Source organism: Microtus pennsylvanicus, chromosome 12, assembly GCF_037038515.1.
Source record: "Microtus pennsylvanicus isolate mMicPen1 chromosome 12, mMicPen1.hap1, whole genome shotgun sequence".
NCBI lineage: Eukaryota > Metazoa > Chordata > Mammalia > Rodentia > Cricetidae > Microtus > Microtus pennsylvanicus.
In genome coordinates, this window is record NC_134590.1 from 59,786,414 (window position 1) to 59,801,659 (window position 15,246).

Here is a 15,246-nt window from a genome sequence, read left to right on the forward strand (position 1 = left end):
ACATGGCTATCTTTATTCTAAAGATTTTCTATTCACATCTAACAGTAGATCTACAGTGTTTAGTTGCCTGACGGGACTAGAGAGCCAGTCTGCAAACTGGTTGTGAGATGCCACTGTCTCCAGGGCTCCTCACAGCATAGAAGGCAGCCCTCTGTGCACACCAGACAAGATGCTAGGGTTGTGTGTGGGGTCTCTTTGCGCAACAACGTCAGCCACCTTTAACATCAGAATTGCACTCAGATGACTATTCCAAGAAAGGATTGTGGAAAGAGTGGTGTCCCGGGGTCCCCTGACCCAGGATCCACTGCATTCTCGCTGCAGAGTACCTCTAGTCCTCCAACAATTTAAAGTGAAATTCCATCCTTCTCTCTGCTCCTGCCCCCCTCTGTTGCTAGCACACACCTTTGTTGGTATGACCCACTGACCTACTTTAGCCCACTGCCTGTTTATACAGAGCTCATGAGCTCATGTTCATGTTTCAAATGGTTGCATCTTAAAAATCCATTGACTGCAATATCATAGCCTTTGAACTGTGGAATTCAGCAGGCTTTGCAACTCAACTGAAGCTGTCTAGCTGTACCTCACTCGTCATCAAATCCTAGGACCCTACACTGGCTCTAACAACTGGGATCATTTCAAGGACTGTGCACTGCACTCTCTCTCTCTGTGTCTCTCTCTTTCTCTCTCTGTTTCTCTCTGTCTCTCTGTCTCTCCCTCTGTCTCTCTCTCTCTCTGTCTCTCTCTCTCTCTGTCTCTCTCTCTCTCTGTGTGTGTGTGTGTGTGTGTGTGTGTGTGTGTGTGTGTGTGTGTGTGATGCTCCCTCCTGTGGTCATCTGATAGAGTTGCAAGTATATGTAATCCTGGTACTTTGAAACTGTATTTTGCAAAACTTCAAACAATACCAGAAACACAGCACCACCATGTAGGGATGACATAAAATCCAGATTGTGCTTCCTAAGCCTGGGGGTGTGGGGTCTGCTGAGGGCCAGGCACAGAGCATGTACCCAGCAAATGACAGGATCCCTGCCTCACACCCATCCTTGGGTTCCACACTTAGCTTCACGGTATGAGAGTGGTAACATTCCCTGGCATGCTTAAACCAGGGCCGACAAGTGCCAGGTTAAAAATCAACATGCTGTGCTGTACCTAGAAACGTTTGCCTATGCTGTGGCTCAGTGCACAGCAAAGGAGTGTGCCCCTGGCCTTCCCGCCTTCTCCACTTATGCCTGAGGCCATGGGCCCCTTTCCGCAGGAGCCTGGCTACCATGAGATTACCTGATAAGCTGAAGTTGGACTGGTGGAGGTTCCTGATAGGTGGGGGCTGGTGTTTGGAAGGCGAAGATTTGGCAGAAGGCGCAGGAGCGGCATGTTTGGGTGTAGCTGGCACCTCGTACACAGGGCCGTCGTACATTCCCCTGGAAACACCGTGCAACCCGAACACCTAAAAGAAAGAGGGAGGGGGTCAGATTACCACGTGTCTGTGCCTCTGTCCTGCCAGCAGGGGGCCTGAGGCCATCTAGCTGTACATCACATATGCTCACACAAGCAAATGAGTACACACAGACATGTGCTGTAGTGCAACACGGCTATACATTTACATGCATGCATACGCTTCAGAGATGAGCACATCTGTTCACACGCATGCACACAGAGATTCACGCTGAGGGACCTCAAGCCATTTCTACACAGACACTTTCCCTGCCATCCCTCCTCTGCAGCTCCTCAGACTACAGTGTTCAGGGGGCCAGTTTTCCCATCTTTACAGAAGTACACAGGGAATTGGGGGCAGGGAATTGGGGGCAGGTGGCTTGTTAAAGGAGAGAGTGAGGAGAAGGCAGGGAGGGCAGAGGAGTCAAGGAACTCCTCAGTGATGACCTCAAGAGGGAAAGCCATCCCCATCCAGAGACAGAGAAGCTGTCAGCCAGAGGCCCACACAGCCCATAGCAGAGAAGGGACCCATGGGGTACTGGAGATCTCGCACAGTGCAGAGAACCTCAGGCCGGAGAACAGAATTCATCCATGGCACCATACAAGGCGCTCTAGGGGCTAGTGGTGGCAAGGAACCATCCCCTGACCCCAGATCCAGGCCCCTCCCCCAAAGTTGGCAGGAACCGCCTTGACCTGTACCACTCTCCTGTCCCAGGGCCCTGTTTTCAGATTACCAAGGCCTCCAATAACTTGTGCCCATTCCTCAGCCCCTGCCATCCTGCTTCCCGCAGCCTCCTTCAGTCACCACCCTTACCCTGGGCTCAGAGTGGCTAACGGCAGATTCTATGCCCATTCCCAGCCTGGCTCCTGTCCACTACCCAGGGATGAGAGCAGGGAACCCTAAGTACAGCAGCCTGTCCCACTGATGTAAGCTGTCTTAGCATTGGGCCAGGTATTTCCTCAATGGCAGTTAACTATTCTCCATGGGCCTCAGTTGCAGAGCGGATGAAAGGGCTACAGCCCAGCATGCTGCCAGGCCTTGGTGGGGAGCGGGCATCCCAACCATTCTGGTACCCGAGACCCCAGGTCACTCTGCCCCTCCCCAAACTTAGTCTTCGCGCCTGATGCACAGAGCCTGTGACGTGTGCCTCTCTGGTGCTGACCTTGTAGCAGAGGCAGAGGGACGGCTGACAGATAAGGGCAACTCTGTGGGGCCCAGGGCTGGGAGACGGTGACTGCCTTTCCTGTCTCAGTAGTGCTGCCATTGAAGTACGAGGGTGGGAGCACACACATGAACCCACATGCACTGTGTAAATTGTGCATACATGTGCATACATGTTCAGTACATGCAATGGACATACATGTATGAACAGCACACTCAATGGGCACACACTCACACACATGCATACATGTATAATATACACAATGGATAAGTGAATGCATACATACGTGTGTGCACAGTACACAATAGGAACACACGTATGCATACATGTATAATATACACAGTGGATAAGTGAATGCATACATACGTGTGTGCACAGTACACAATAGGAACACACGTATGCATACATGTATAATGCAAGCAATGAACAAATGTACACACATGCCTGAAAGCACATTATACACAATGGGTATGTGTGCATATGTGTGCAATGCATGTGATGAGTACACACGTACAGTACACAAAGTGGACACACAAGCATGCATTCAAACTGCACACAAGAAACAGAGATACACATGCAACATACACAGCTGGCCCTTCTGGCATGCGTCATGTGAGTAAAAAGTTTATATGGTGACAGGAGGGTCACAGACAGGGAGAACAGCCACAGTAAGGAGTCCAAAATTCCTTTCTCTGAGTCAGACAAGGACAGTGCCTGCTCTGTGCTTGGCTGGAGCCTTCCAAGGCTGAGTCTCAAGACCTTGGAGATGGTAGATACAGATCTGGCAGGGGGGGAGGATGAGAGGGCTAGGGAGGTCAGGAGGGAGCCAGCCCTCAAGGATGCTGGGCTGTGCATATTCTCACTGTGATGGCTGGGTACCCAGGAAATCTTTCTTGACCCTGAAAATCAGGTTCTAATCTAATGAGGCCCTCCAGCGGGACATGTGTGGATCCTCCAAGATGTTTCAGGACAGAACTCTGTGTGGCCCACGGGCACTTCTCCCAACACATCCTTCAAAGCCCAGCACCCCCCCCCCCGACCTTGTCTGATCACCTGAGCCTGAGATACAAGCCCACTTCTCAGAAGAACAAACAGAAGTACATGCAGCCGTGTTCATCAACTGTGCTCAGGAAAGAGGGGATGAAGTGGCCTTCAGCTCCCCAAGAAGAAGATGGCACAGCGCAAGGGTCCTGCACACAGGTGCTCACCTTGTTCCTGATCCTCACACGCTGGTAGAGGTGCTCTGGGAATGGCTTTCGGGGGATGAAACGGCCCATGCCCTTGCTGATGCTGATGTTCCCATCCTCAAAAACAATCTTGCCCTGGCTGATGACCACCAGAGGCGAGCCGTGGCACTCCATGCCCTCAAAGATGTTGTACTCCACAGTCTGTGAATGCAAGAAGCCCAGATTTACTTCTGCACCACACCCAAGGCTTCCCTTGCACCCGCATGGCACACACAAAGTACTGCTCCATTATGAGCATTGTCAGTGACTTCTTCTCTGTAATAGCCCACTGTGCACAGCACCTGCTGGGACTGACTGTTAGCACTTACCCTGGGCCTCTAGAATGGGAGCCGTCTCCTCTGTGGACAAGCACTGTGGACATTCTGGCCGTAACGTACATTTCCGTGACATTATCTTTTTCAGGGGAGAATTTCCTAAACTAAAGGTCAAAGGATGGGCTTCCTAAAACACTTGAGTATACCATCAAATCACATCCCAAGGACTGGGCCCAGGCTGCCCTGCTGGGGGAAGGTGAGGAACATTGCCCACTTACAATATGTGCACAGGGCAAATTCGTGCTGCCACTGTCTCATCAGCTGGAGAGACAACAGCCTGCGTGATGGCTCAGCGGGAAGGGATGCGCTTGCTGCCAAGTCTGATGACCTGAGGTCGGGCTTTGGGACCAGTTTGGTGGAAGGAAAGAAATGACTCCCTCAATACGTTCTCTGACCTCCATATCCCAAGTTAAACACACACATGCACATATAGTTAAAAAATAAAATAAAGGGTCTGAAGAGATGGCTCAGAGGTTAAGAGTACCGGCTGCTCTTCCAGAAGTCCTGAGTTCAATTCCCAGCAACCACATGGTGGCTCACAACCTTCTGTAATAAGATCTGGTGCCTTTTTTCTGATGTGCAGGCATATATGCAGGCAGAGCACTGTATACATAATAAATAAATTTTAATAAATAAGTAAAAATAAAATCTTAAAAACAGTAAAAGAAAAAAAGTAAAACAGAACCTCTAAAATCCTGCACTTGGCTTGTGACACATGAAGAGGACAGTCAATACCATCAGCCAACCGCCACCCTCCAATGGCTTTTCACCTATTCTTTTCAATCACGTTTACTTTTTTCATCCATTATTGCAACAGTGGGTCATGCGTGGTTGAAAACAACCAAGTGGTTGGAAGAGTATCTAGAAGAAAAGCTTCTCTACCTCCGATGGAGCTGAGTACCTTCCTGTTTGTGACTGTCCCGCACCCAAGTGCTGTCTGCACACCATGAGAGTCTTTCTTCGACTCCTTACCCAGGCAGCCTCAGCAGGAGATGAAGGCTGAGAACTCTTTAAAGTTCTTCAGCTGTTGACCTGAGTCCCATCACGCACTTGGGATACCACCCATCTACCCCCTTCCCAACATCCCATCTGTTTGATGCTTTTGCTAAAACACACTATGCGTGTGGTCCACAGGTGTGATCATGCGATCTCCATCACTCAAAGAGGTAACACTAGATTCCAGAGTTGGCAGCACGGTGAGTCTCCCTGTTGCTGTAACAGCATCTAGGGGCACACAATCCACCCTGGAGTCTGTCTCTACACTTTCCCTCTCAGTGCTCTGAACTGCAGCTGGGAGCAAGAGCGGGTCTATTCTCCCAGCAACATGTGCATCTGTACAAGCATTACTGCACAACTGTTTCTGCGCTCCTCTCTATTCATTAGGCTCAGAGTCTCCCCACTTGCAAAGAACCTACCCTTCCTTCGGTGAGTGGCAGATCCCCAACCCCAATCCTCGCCCTGAACTTTGTATCTCATACCATGGTGTGTGTGTGTGTGTGTGTGTGTGTGTGTGTGTGTGTGTGTTGGCAGGGGGACTATACAGTCAATCAGTCAATTTTGGTTATTTTTTTTTCTGTAGCCTGTCACAAACAGGACAACAATTTTTCCTGCAGATTCCAAATTTTGTGCTGCAATTTCTATTCAAAGCTGTTATTTTAAAAAGGTAAGCTGGAGCCTGGAGTGATGGCTACAAGGGGTTAGAGCACAGGCTGCTCTTCCAGGGAACACATGGCCAGGAATAGATGTATCTGCCCTGTGTGCACAGCCAGGGAGAGGCAGAGGGAGGAGAGCATGTTTGTAAGACCACAACCGCAGCCTGGCTTAGCCAGGTCAAAGGACCTTCTTGGAATCTCTTCAATATAAGTGTGAGTGGCTGATGGAGACACATGGCAGATTTGGGAAGTCCTGGCATCACTTTTAACCAGAAGCTTCTGAAATGACCTAAAGGAAAAATCACCCACCCAAGGAAAGAGTCTTGTGGATGAGCTGGGACTTACTGATTTATGGCTTTTGGCTGTTATGGTCTTCATCTTGTCCGGATCCCAGATGACTACATCAGCATCAGAGCCCACAGCAATCCGACCTTTCCTGGGGTACAGGTTGAAGATCTTGGCTGCGTTGGTGCTGGTGACGGCTACAAACTGATTCTCATCCATCTTGCCAGTAGCCTAAAAATCAAGACCCAGACATTGAGGAGAAGAAGAGATGGGTACAGACCTGGGCCTTCCAGTGGGGTCCTCACAGATGGAAACCAGGCTTCAAGAGACTGATCAGAGCAGGCTAAAAGGAACCATAGAGGCCTGCTGAGACTTGCACAAGAGCCACCATTCTCGGCCCAAGTTTTATAAAAAGCAAAAACTGAACCCAAGAGATAGCTCAGTCTATAAAGCGTTTGCCACATAAGCAGGAGGGCCCGAGTTCAATGTCCAGAACTGATGGAAAACACCAGACACAGCAACACACACCTGTGATCTTAGCATTGGGGAGTAAAGATAGAAAGGTCCCTGGGGCTAGGGCCAGCCAGCCACATACCTACTCGGTGAGCTCTAGGCCAGAGAGGGACTCGTCTCAAAAAGTTAGGTGGGAGAAGCTGGAGAGACAGCTCAGTGGTTAAGATAGAGCACTGTTTTTTTTTTTTTTTCTGAAGAACCCGGATTCCATACCAGCACCCACCTGTGAGCTCACAACAGTTCATAATTTCAATTCCAAGGTCTCCAGGACCTTCTTCTGGCCTCCAAGGGCACCAGTCACATATGTAGTGAACAAACATACATGCAGCCAAAACACGCCCAACACAATAATAGTGATTTCAAATAAATAAGTAAATAAGGTTGGGACTGGCAAGATTGCCTCCCACCAAACCTGAGGCAGGAGTTCAATTCCTGGCACCTGGCAGGAGGAGAGAGCTGACTCCCAGAGGCTGTCCTCTGGATGTCACACAAGGCACCGTGACACGTGTGCACCCATGCTTACACATGCGCACATGACGATACACACACAATCTACAGAGCCATCTCCAGCAAGCTAAAGCCCTCTTCCGCCCACCAGCCGCTTTCCATCCTTCATTCATATCACATCAGGAGGCAAGGACTCCACAGCCTGGGGCTGGTTTCCCGGGAGCCCTCTGTTCCCATCTATACCTTCAGGTAAGAAAGGAAGATTTGAGACTCTGGAGCCCATCCCATTGTCCTGGGTGGGCCAGGCAGGGTACATCTAGACTCTTCCAGGAAAAAGGCAGGGTAGACTTACCACTGCCTTGTCCCAGACAACAGTCATCCGCTCCTCTATACCATTGACGCCCTCGGGGATCAGAGTGAAGTTGTCCTTGCCGACAGCTTTCTGGGCGGTACTGTAGGGACAGTGGCCACTACCTGTGACCTGCAAGTCTCCACTGGCAAGAGCAGAAAGAAGGCGGAGTTAAACTCACGTGAACAGCAGTCTCTGGCATGGGTCACTCAGCACAGGAGTGCTACTTCAAGTCCCAGTGGGGCTAATGGAGGTTTTAAAGAAGGCACTGGGCATCAGGAATTGTATCTGAATATTTTTTTCTGGTGTTTAGAATTGAACCCCAGGTCTAACACATGCTAGGCAAGTGCCCTACCCATGAGCTATGTTCCCAGCCCTATTGCAATAGAGAATAATACAATCAGTCATCCAAAGTCAATCTATCAACTCAAAGCTTGCTGTGTGTCCTATATGTCAGAAGTCTCCCATCTATAACTCAAGCCTGACATCTCTGCATGTCACAGGAGAGTCACACATACTGACATGTGTCTCTTAGAGTGAGGTTGCTGGCCTGTGGCAGCTGGGGCTTCTGTGCTGGGCTCATAGAACAAACACTCTTTGTGGGTAATAGCTGAGGGAAACAGATCTCTGGGTTTGTCATTTGGTCTCTAGAGAGTTTGGAAGCAGGGACCATCGGATGCATCCAGAGCCCGAACCTGGAGCCTAGAATCAGTGAGGATAGGATTGTGACTTGGGGCTTTGCAAATGCAAGCTGAGGCTGTCCTCTACTTTATAGTGTTAGGATACATAAGTCACTTAGCTGCCAGACACATGCCTAAGAACTGTCCTGTTTAGGACTGTCTGTACTTACATGTTTAGCCAACCCACATCATACACATGCTCTGTGCTTAGAATGTTGTGAAGCCATAGTGATTGCCAGCAGACCATGGCATGGTGGGTATAGAAACAAGACCACAGCAGGTAGGGACAGGAGTGCTCCAGATGAGCTAAACTGCCATTGTAAATCTGACAACCAGAAGTTATCTCTCCAAGAAGAAAGCTTCCAGCCAAGGTCGGAAAGTAGTAAATACCAACTGAGAAACGCCATGAGAAAGTGCCAGGCAGCGTGTGGAGCAAGCACCAAGGCCATGAGACACGGTGCTTTCTTGGAGGTGTCATTGTCAGCCCCAGACTGTTAAGCTGGGCAGAGGGAGTCAGCCTGGAGAGAGGCCAGGTGATAGTCTAGTCAAGGAGTGGGCTCCAGGATATGCTCTGCCCTCTGGGCTCCACTTTGGGAGGAGAAATCATGGGGGTGTTCTATTTGGTCCCAAGGATAGCTAAAGTGCTAAGCACCATGGACAGTGACTAGGGCTGGCATCTTGGAAACAGGGTTCCGTGGAGACAAGAGGTCCCAGCACACTGAGCCAGAGTGGTCATGACCAATGGGGCAAGACATCGTAAGTTTCTATGGACTATGGTCATGTTCCTGCTTTTCTCTGAGCTGGCCAAGGCAGTGGGACAGGAGATCCTGGGGAGATGAAGATTCCTTTTGTAGTTTGTCAAAGTGTCAGACATTTACAAGCTATGGGCTTGGGTGCTGAGTCGGACCCTGAGTTCACCAGCAAAAGTGTCTGTATCATGTGGGGACAAAGATTTCCACATGGTGCTCATCCCAGAGTCTCCTTGTTCATGCACACGGTTCCTTATATCTGGAAGTCCTGTCTTACCCCCAAGTTCAGCCCCTACTTGTATCCTCCACAGAGCCCCAGCCCTCCACCATCTCCAGGACAGCCTATCTTCAGCTCACTGTGTGGTCTTACACAGCCCTCCTCTCATGCTGGCTGATGGAAGGGATGGCAGTGGCTGTGCTCCACTATGAGAAAAACACTAGACTTTCCCAGTGACGGTGGCTGCTCAGTGAACTCCCTCTTATCGGCACTGAGCCGCAACTAGCCCTGTGCGAACAGGTTCTGTGCATGGGGCCAAGGAGCAAGCTGGGTGGGACAGGGAGCCATTACACATGCTGTGAAAAGCCCAAGATGACAGGACCAGTATGTGGCAAAGGCAGGATTTGAATCCTGGTCTCCCATTCCTAGCCCTGGAGGCTACCAACCACACCTAACTGTCTAGAACACAGTGGGTACATAAGCAATACAGAAGTGGTGGGAGGAGATGGCCAATTAATGGGAACAGTCACTGGGGGAACATACTCTTGGGTCCAGGAAGAATTTCTATAGTATTGTTTTCTGAGCACAGACCCCAAGCCTCCCTTCTGTAGGGTGCCTAACCAGCCTGTGGTTTTCAGCTGTGGACTCTAACCCCAACCCCAGCCCTAAATCCCCGTCCCCAGGGCTCTCACCAGGCCAGCAAGGAGGTCAAGTAGTCAGGAGTGGTGGGGTCTGGACTCAGGGGAGGGGAGGTCACAAATGCAGCTGCCTTTGCCCAGTTCTTGCTCCAGTAGTGGGTGCCATCAGTCCCCAGGCTGGCAGCTATGGGCTCACCGAAGACGAGGGGACCTTGAAGAGGCAAACATAAGGGCTGTGATTATAGCCAATAGTGTCCATGCTGACACAAAGGGAGGGTCTCGGGCAGAGGAGACTGACTAGAAGCCAATAGCCTGACATCTTCCTCAAGGGTAGTACCACGTAGTACCCCTTACTGTAAACACCAATTCTGTATCCAATAAGGACAGCTGACCTAGGCCAGCATGCATTTATATCCAACTACTGCTGTCCCTGTACTATTGACGCTGGGACAATGCCTTCCTTCATCCCAACCTACAACTGGCTCTCTTCCCTCAGTGTGTGGTAACCCCGAACATACATGCCCAGTGTGAGTACTGGACAGAGTCCAGGAGAGGGGCAAGCCAGGTGGAGAGTCCAGGGGGTAGTCCCCCCCCCCCGGAAAAGGGAGAGAGAATGCAGGAGGACCTCCAGGCCATTCCTGACTAACCATCAGCTTGTGTAAAGCCCAGAGAAAGTCTCTAAAGCCAGCAAAGAGCCAAGTGGTCTCATCTGGTCCCTGGAAGCAGGGATGAACATCACTAATGAAGAAGTGAGGTTCGGAGCTTGTCGGGGATTTGAAGAGGTCTCTGATGGCGGGCACACTAGCAGTCAAATCTAAAGCCAGCTCTGTACTGTGAACCCCACATCACCCCTTATAACCATAGAGGCCATGGACTACCAGCTCCTGGGAGACCTCTGCTCTAGAGTAAACGTGGGCATCCCTCCGTCACCCCTCGAGAGGACAAGCACCACCTGCCTTTCTTCCTGGCCAACGCGATGATGTCCGCGGCGCTCTTACTCATGACCTTCGTGATATACACAGGGCAATTGATCCGGCCTGCGATGGCAATAGCCCGGAACACGGCTTCAGCCTCCAGCTGGGGACATAGGAAATACAAAGCTCACAGGAGGGAGGGGACAGCCATGTCCTTCCAGTCGCCTTAAGTGTCCTCAAATGTGAAACCTTCCACTTAAAAGGAGGAGAGTAAAACTGATGAAAAGTGAGAAAAGTTCAGACGAATCTGGTGGAGGGTTCAAAAGGCACACACGGTCATGGCCAATGACTGTCCCCCTGACATCAGGGCACACCCATAACTGACATTGCTTTCTCATTCACTCACTGAACCTGATTCACTTCATCTCAGCCCCTCTAGAGCATCCGTCCATGCTCTCAGGAGCAGCAAGCCAAAGCAGGCGCTGTGACTGCTATTCTTGGTTTATAATTTACAGCCTGTCAAGGCCTCAGGCATGGCCCCATAGAAGCAATGGTTTGACAAGGACACTAGGGAATGCTTCCGACCCTATCACCTGTCACCCAAATACCAAGTCCTCAGTGAAGTTCCCTGCCCCTGAGTCAGGACACAAGAGTGTGTGCAGGGCCCAGGGGTGATGCTCCTGGACCCCGGAATAGACGAAGCCTTTGTAGTCCCTCTGACTGACTTTCATCCTCCAGAGCCCTGGGAAGGAGGAGGGGAAAGGGAGTGGAGTGGAGAGGAGTGGAGAGGACAGAGCAGAGAGAAGCGGGAGGGGCTGGGAGCAACTGTTCTGCTTCAGCTGAAGGGTTCTGGAACAAGCACTTGGCAACTAGAGATCGCAGAGTTGGGAGTCTTACCTCCTCAGGTCTACTCAGGGCGTGACCCTCGGGACCCGTGATGCCCATCTCCAGGATCCGTTTTTGTTCCTAGGAGACAATCACCAATGAGCTGTGAGAGTCTCTCTTCCCGCCCCTACCCGATATGAGGAAGAGGAGGCCAGGACGTTCCCACAGGCCAGTCAGTGGACTGAGGGTGAGCAGCTGCTCTTACCACTTTACCAACCCTCCCCTCCACTGGTCCACACCCATCCTCTGCTCGGCCACAGCAGCACCTGTGTTGTTCTAGAACTCCAGAAACCAGTGAAAGGAAGCACAAGACAGGGCTTGTCTCCTCAAAACTCAGTGGTGGCTTGTCTTCCTCTCCCCCGACCCTGTGTGGGGGTGCTAGGAGATGAGAAAGCCTGTTAGAGGCTGACAGGCACCAAGAGATACTGCCGCTTTCCTGTGGGATGTGTTTTCATCTCAGATAGCACTCGTTCTGACAAGAGTGATTTTTACAATGCCTCCCCTGTGTTTCACACACCCAGACTTCTGCACAAACCTGGTTTTCTTCCTGAGTTTTCCCCACACCTGCTGGACCCTCACCAGAAACTCCTCAGAGCCTGGTACCACACTCTTGGATCTCCAGAACTATGAGCCTAAACTATACTTCTTTCTTTCTGGGGAGGGGATTAGTTACCCCTTATGCAGGATGTCACCAGGGAAGCCACCACTGTCCTCTGCCTCTCTCCCTCGTGCTCCCCTGTCAACTCTCTTCCGGTTTGCAGCCATGTATGAAGCTGTCGGTATTCACCTTCAGAAGCCCAACAGAGGCCAATATCACACTTGGTGATCTCCAGAACGGAGACCAAAAATAAGCCTTTCTAGAAGGTGGCTATTTTTGGTTGACAACTTGACTAATCTGGAATTAACTAAAATCCAAGAAGCTGGGTATATACTTATGAGGAGTTTTTCTCCGTTAAATCATCTAAAGGGGGAAGACCAACCTATAATCTGGGCCACACCTTCTGGTGGCAGCCTATATAAAGAACACAGAAGAAGGAAGGTTTTGTCCATTCCTTCACTGGTAGGAGAGTCTGTCTGAGATTCCAGCATAGACTCAGGATCATTTGAGACAGGCAGTCTCACGGACTGAACAACTACTGGAGTCTCGAGCTTTCCCTTGGTAGACAGCCATCGTTGAACTAGGTGGACCGTGACATCTAGTCCACTCACATGATAAAATATTGTGTAAATGTGTGTGTGTGTGTGTGTGTGTGTGTGTGTGTGTGTATGGGTAGGTAGGTGTGAGTATGCCATCATTCTATCCAGAGAGCCCTGACTAATACAAGGAGCCTCAGTTGGTTAAGTGCTGACTATGTACCTATGAGAATGAGTAAAATCTTCAGAATTCACATATAAAGAAGCTGCGTGCACATGGCACCCCTCATCCCTCCCTACTTGCATAACAGTTTTGCTCAGAAACCTCACAACACAGAAGGAAAAACAGATTCCAGAAGGTGCATGTCTTGCCCATAGGTGCACTGCACACAAGGGAATGTCTCTTATTGTCACATGTGATATGAACCCCGGTGATCAGCTCCTCCCTTCCCTGTTCACCCATCTCACTTATAGAGGATGCACCCTTCTTTACAGTCTACTTTATAAGGGGGTCCCTTTATAATAGGAAGGAGAACCTTGACCACTCACCTGAGCTATCAAGTCTCCATTTTCTGCATGGACTAAGATCACAGCTCCCAGGCCCTTGAGGAAGGTGAAGGCTTCGTACAGCTAAAGAGGAGAAATGGGGCTGGTGAGAAATCAAGGTGCAGCAGTCCGTGTCTTTAAAAGGCTGTTCCTCTGCTCACTCCTGCAGCCTCTGCAGACCCCATGGGTCACCATCTTCCAGATCGAGAGGCAGGAGACTGGGTGGGGCCAAACTGATTTAATCAGAGGCTCATGGTCCCAGTACAACGCCTCCATCCTCTTCGTCTTTTTTCTGAGAGTCATGCGTGCAGGTGGGGTGGGGGGTCAGAGGCAGGAAGCAGCAGTCATAATTTCACACATATGTACATACTGCCACTTTCATGCACCCCAACCAACTTCCTGCTTCTAGATACCCTGGGTGTCTGCACCAAAGGCCTCAAGGATGCTAAGTAAGCTGTTATCTACTTCAAGGTGCTTTTTTGGAGGACCGGACATGGAAAGGCCACCATTGGCCCAATTCTGCAGTAATAGCCAAAGAGCAATTCCTAACCACCCTTGGATTTCACTGGTATTAAAGCACTCAGCACTCTGACAACCTCTAGAAGGGTGGAGAGAGTAAAAGTCCCAAGTCCAGAGATGCTGGGAAAGATGTTCCCAGCTTCCCAGCAAGCAGCAGGTATGGCAAGCTAGCACTGGGTCCACAGTTTTCTCTAGGAGGAAGAGGGGATCTGATGATGGAGGGAGGGTGGGTGCGAGCAGAAAGCCCACCCTTGGAAACACACAGCGGTGTCTTCTTCAGCTCCTTGTACCTTGGGCCAGAGAACTGACACCCTTCTGATGAGAAAACAGACTGAATTCCTCAGTGCCTTGCATCCATCTGAAGGGCACAGCTGGCCTCTGCAGAGCCAGTGTGCACTGATCTCCAGCCTCCCCTGAGTCCCAAAGGGAACTCCAATGCTCAGCCTGCAGCAAGTACATGCATATCCAGAAGGCAACTCCTGAATGTCTGCAATGAGCTCCAAGCAGCTGCCCAGAGAATGCCGGAGAGCTGTGTGAGGGACACCCCACCAAGGACCCCAGCTCCAAACTCTCATCTCTTTTTAGGGAGGAACAAAAGTAGAGGGTGGGCAATGGTCACGTTGCACTTAGTACTGAGAGGGAGACCTGAGCCCAGGATGTAAATGTTCCCCACCCCCTCATCCCCCTGCTCATCACAGCCAGCTCTAGCCTGTACTGGTGAAAAGGAGAAGCTAACAGCAGGACTTACCTGGCTGTCGGACATCTGGTACAGGTCCTTATACGCCATGTAGACTTGGAAGGAGTTGACACCTATCACAAGATAAGATGGAGAAAAGCATGTTTGAGTTGAGGTGAAGGTCTTTTCAGTAAGTCAATGACCAGGTACACAGTAGTAGCTGATAGGAGAGAAGATGCCACGGGACCCAGCTCGGGGGTGGCAGCCAGTCTTGGAACCTTCTGGGAAAGATCAGACCTGAGCTGGATCTGAAGGCAGAGGAAGAAGGAAGGGGATAGAGAAGGAGGGGCCTGGAAACGGTGCAGGGAGGGGGGCGGGGAGGGCAGGGGTGCACATAGCCTTCTTTTTAGAAAGTGTCTTTCTCCAACTGAAGCAAAGGAAAACTGAAGCAAAGGAAGCATGTGCCTCCTGACTGCACTGTTTTAAGTGTAGTATGAATACATAAGGTGAAGTTCAGTGCCAGACCCAGTTCAGACCACATGCTGGTGCATGGCGCACAGGACATGCAATCAACCGCTATTTCTAGTGTGTAAGTCTTTGGCCGCTAGGGGGTGCCATGGAGCACATTCTGTGATGGCCAGACAGCCCTGGAAGCTGCGAGGTCCTGGGGGTGCATGGGGAAGGCTGAGGAATCCTGCAGAAGGAGGGCGCTGAAGGCTCTTGGCAGAGCGGCAGAGCAGGCATGGATTTAAAAGAGAAGAAAGGGCAGGTCTTGATCATGAGGAGCAGTCTGGGGGAGCACGGGACAGACAGGAGAGAGCTTGTCTCTCATCTCTCTACAAGTTGCTTGAGGACAGAGGCCATGCCTCAGAGATCACTTTGCCTTGCTC

General features: G+C 50.7%; 1 protein-coding gene across 2 annotated transcripts in view; it reads right to left on the reverse strand.

Annotated features, from left to right (window-relative positions):
- Crmp1 (collapsin response mediator protein 1) overlaps positions 1 to 15,246 on the reverse strand; it is a 54,997-nt gene that overhangs the window by 1,904 nt on the left and 37,847 nt on the right. For both annotated transcript variants that reach the window (XM_075943721.1, XM_075943722.1), the window contains 9 exons: positions 14,429 to 14,490; positions 13,165 to 13,245; positions 11,494 to 11,562; positions 10,639 to 10,759; positions 9,737 to 9,893; positions 7,402 to 7,543; positions 6,150 to 6,320; positions 3,800 to 3,979; positions 1,276 to 1,441 (listed from right to left, as the gene is read on the reverse strand). In XM_075943721.1, coding sequence (XP_075799836.1) covers positions 1,276 to 1,441; positions 3,800 to 3,979; positions 6,150 to 6,320; positions 7,402 to 7,543; positions 9,737 to 9,893; positions 10,639 to 10,759; positions 11,494 to 11,562; positions 13,165 to 13,245; positions 14,429 to 14,490 — 1,149 coding nt within the window. The remainder of the gene's footprint in view (positions 1 to 1,275; positions 1,442 to 3,799; positions 3,980 to 6,149; positions 6,321 to 7,401; positions 7,544 to 9,736; positions 9,894 to 10,638; positions 10,760 to 11,493; positions 11,563 to 13,164; positions 13,246 to 14,428; positions 14,491 to 15,246) is intronic.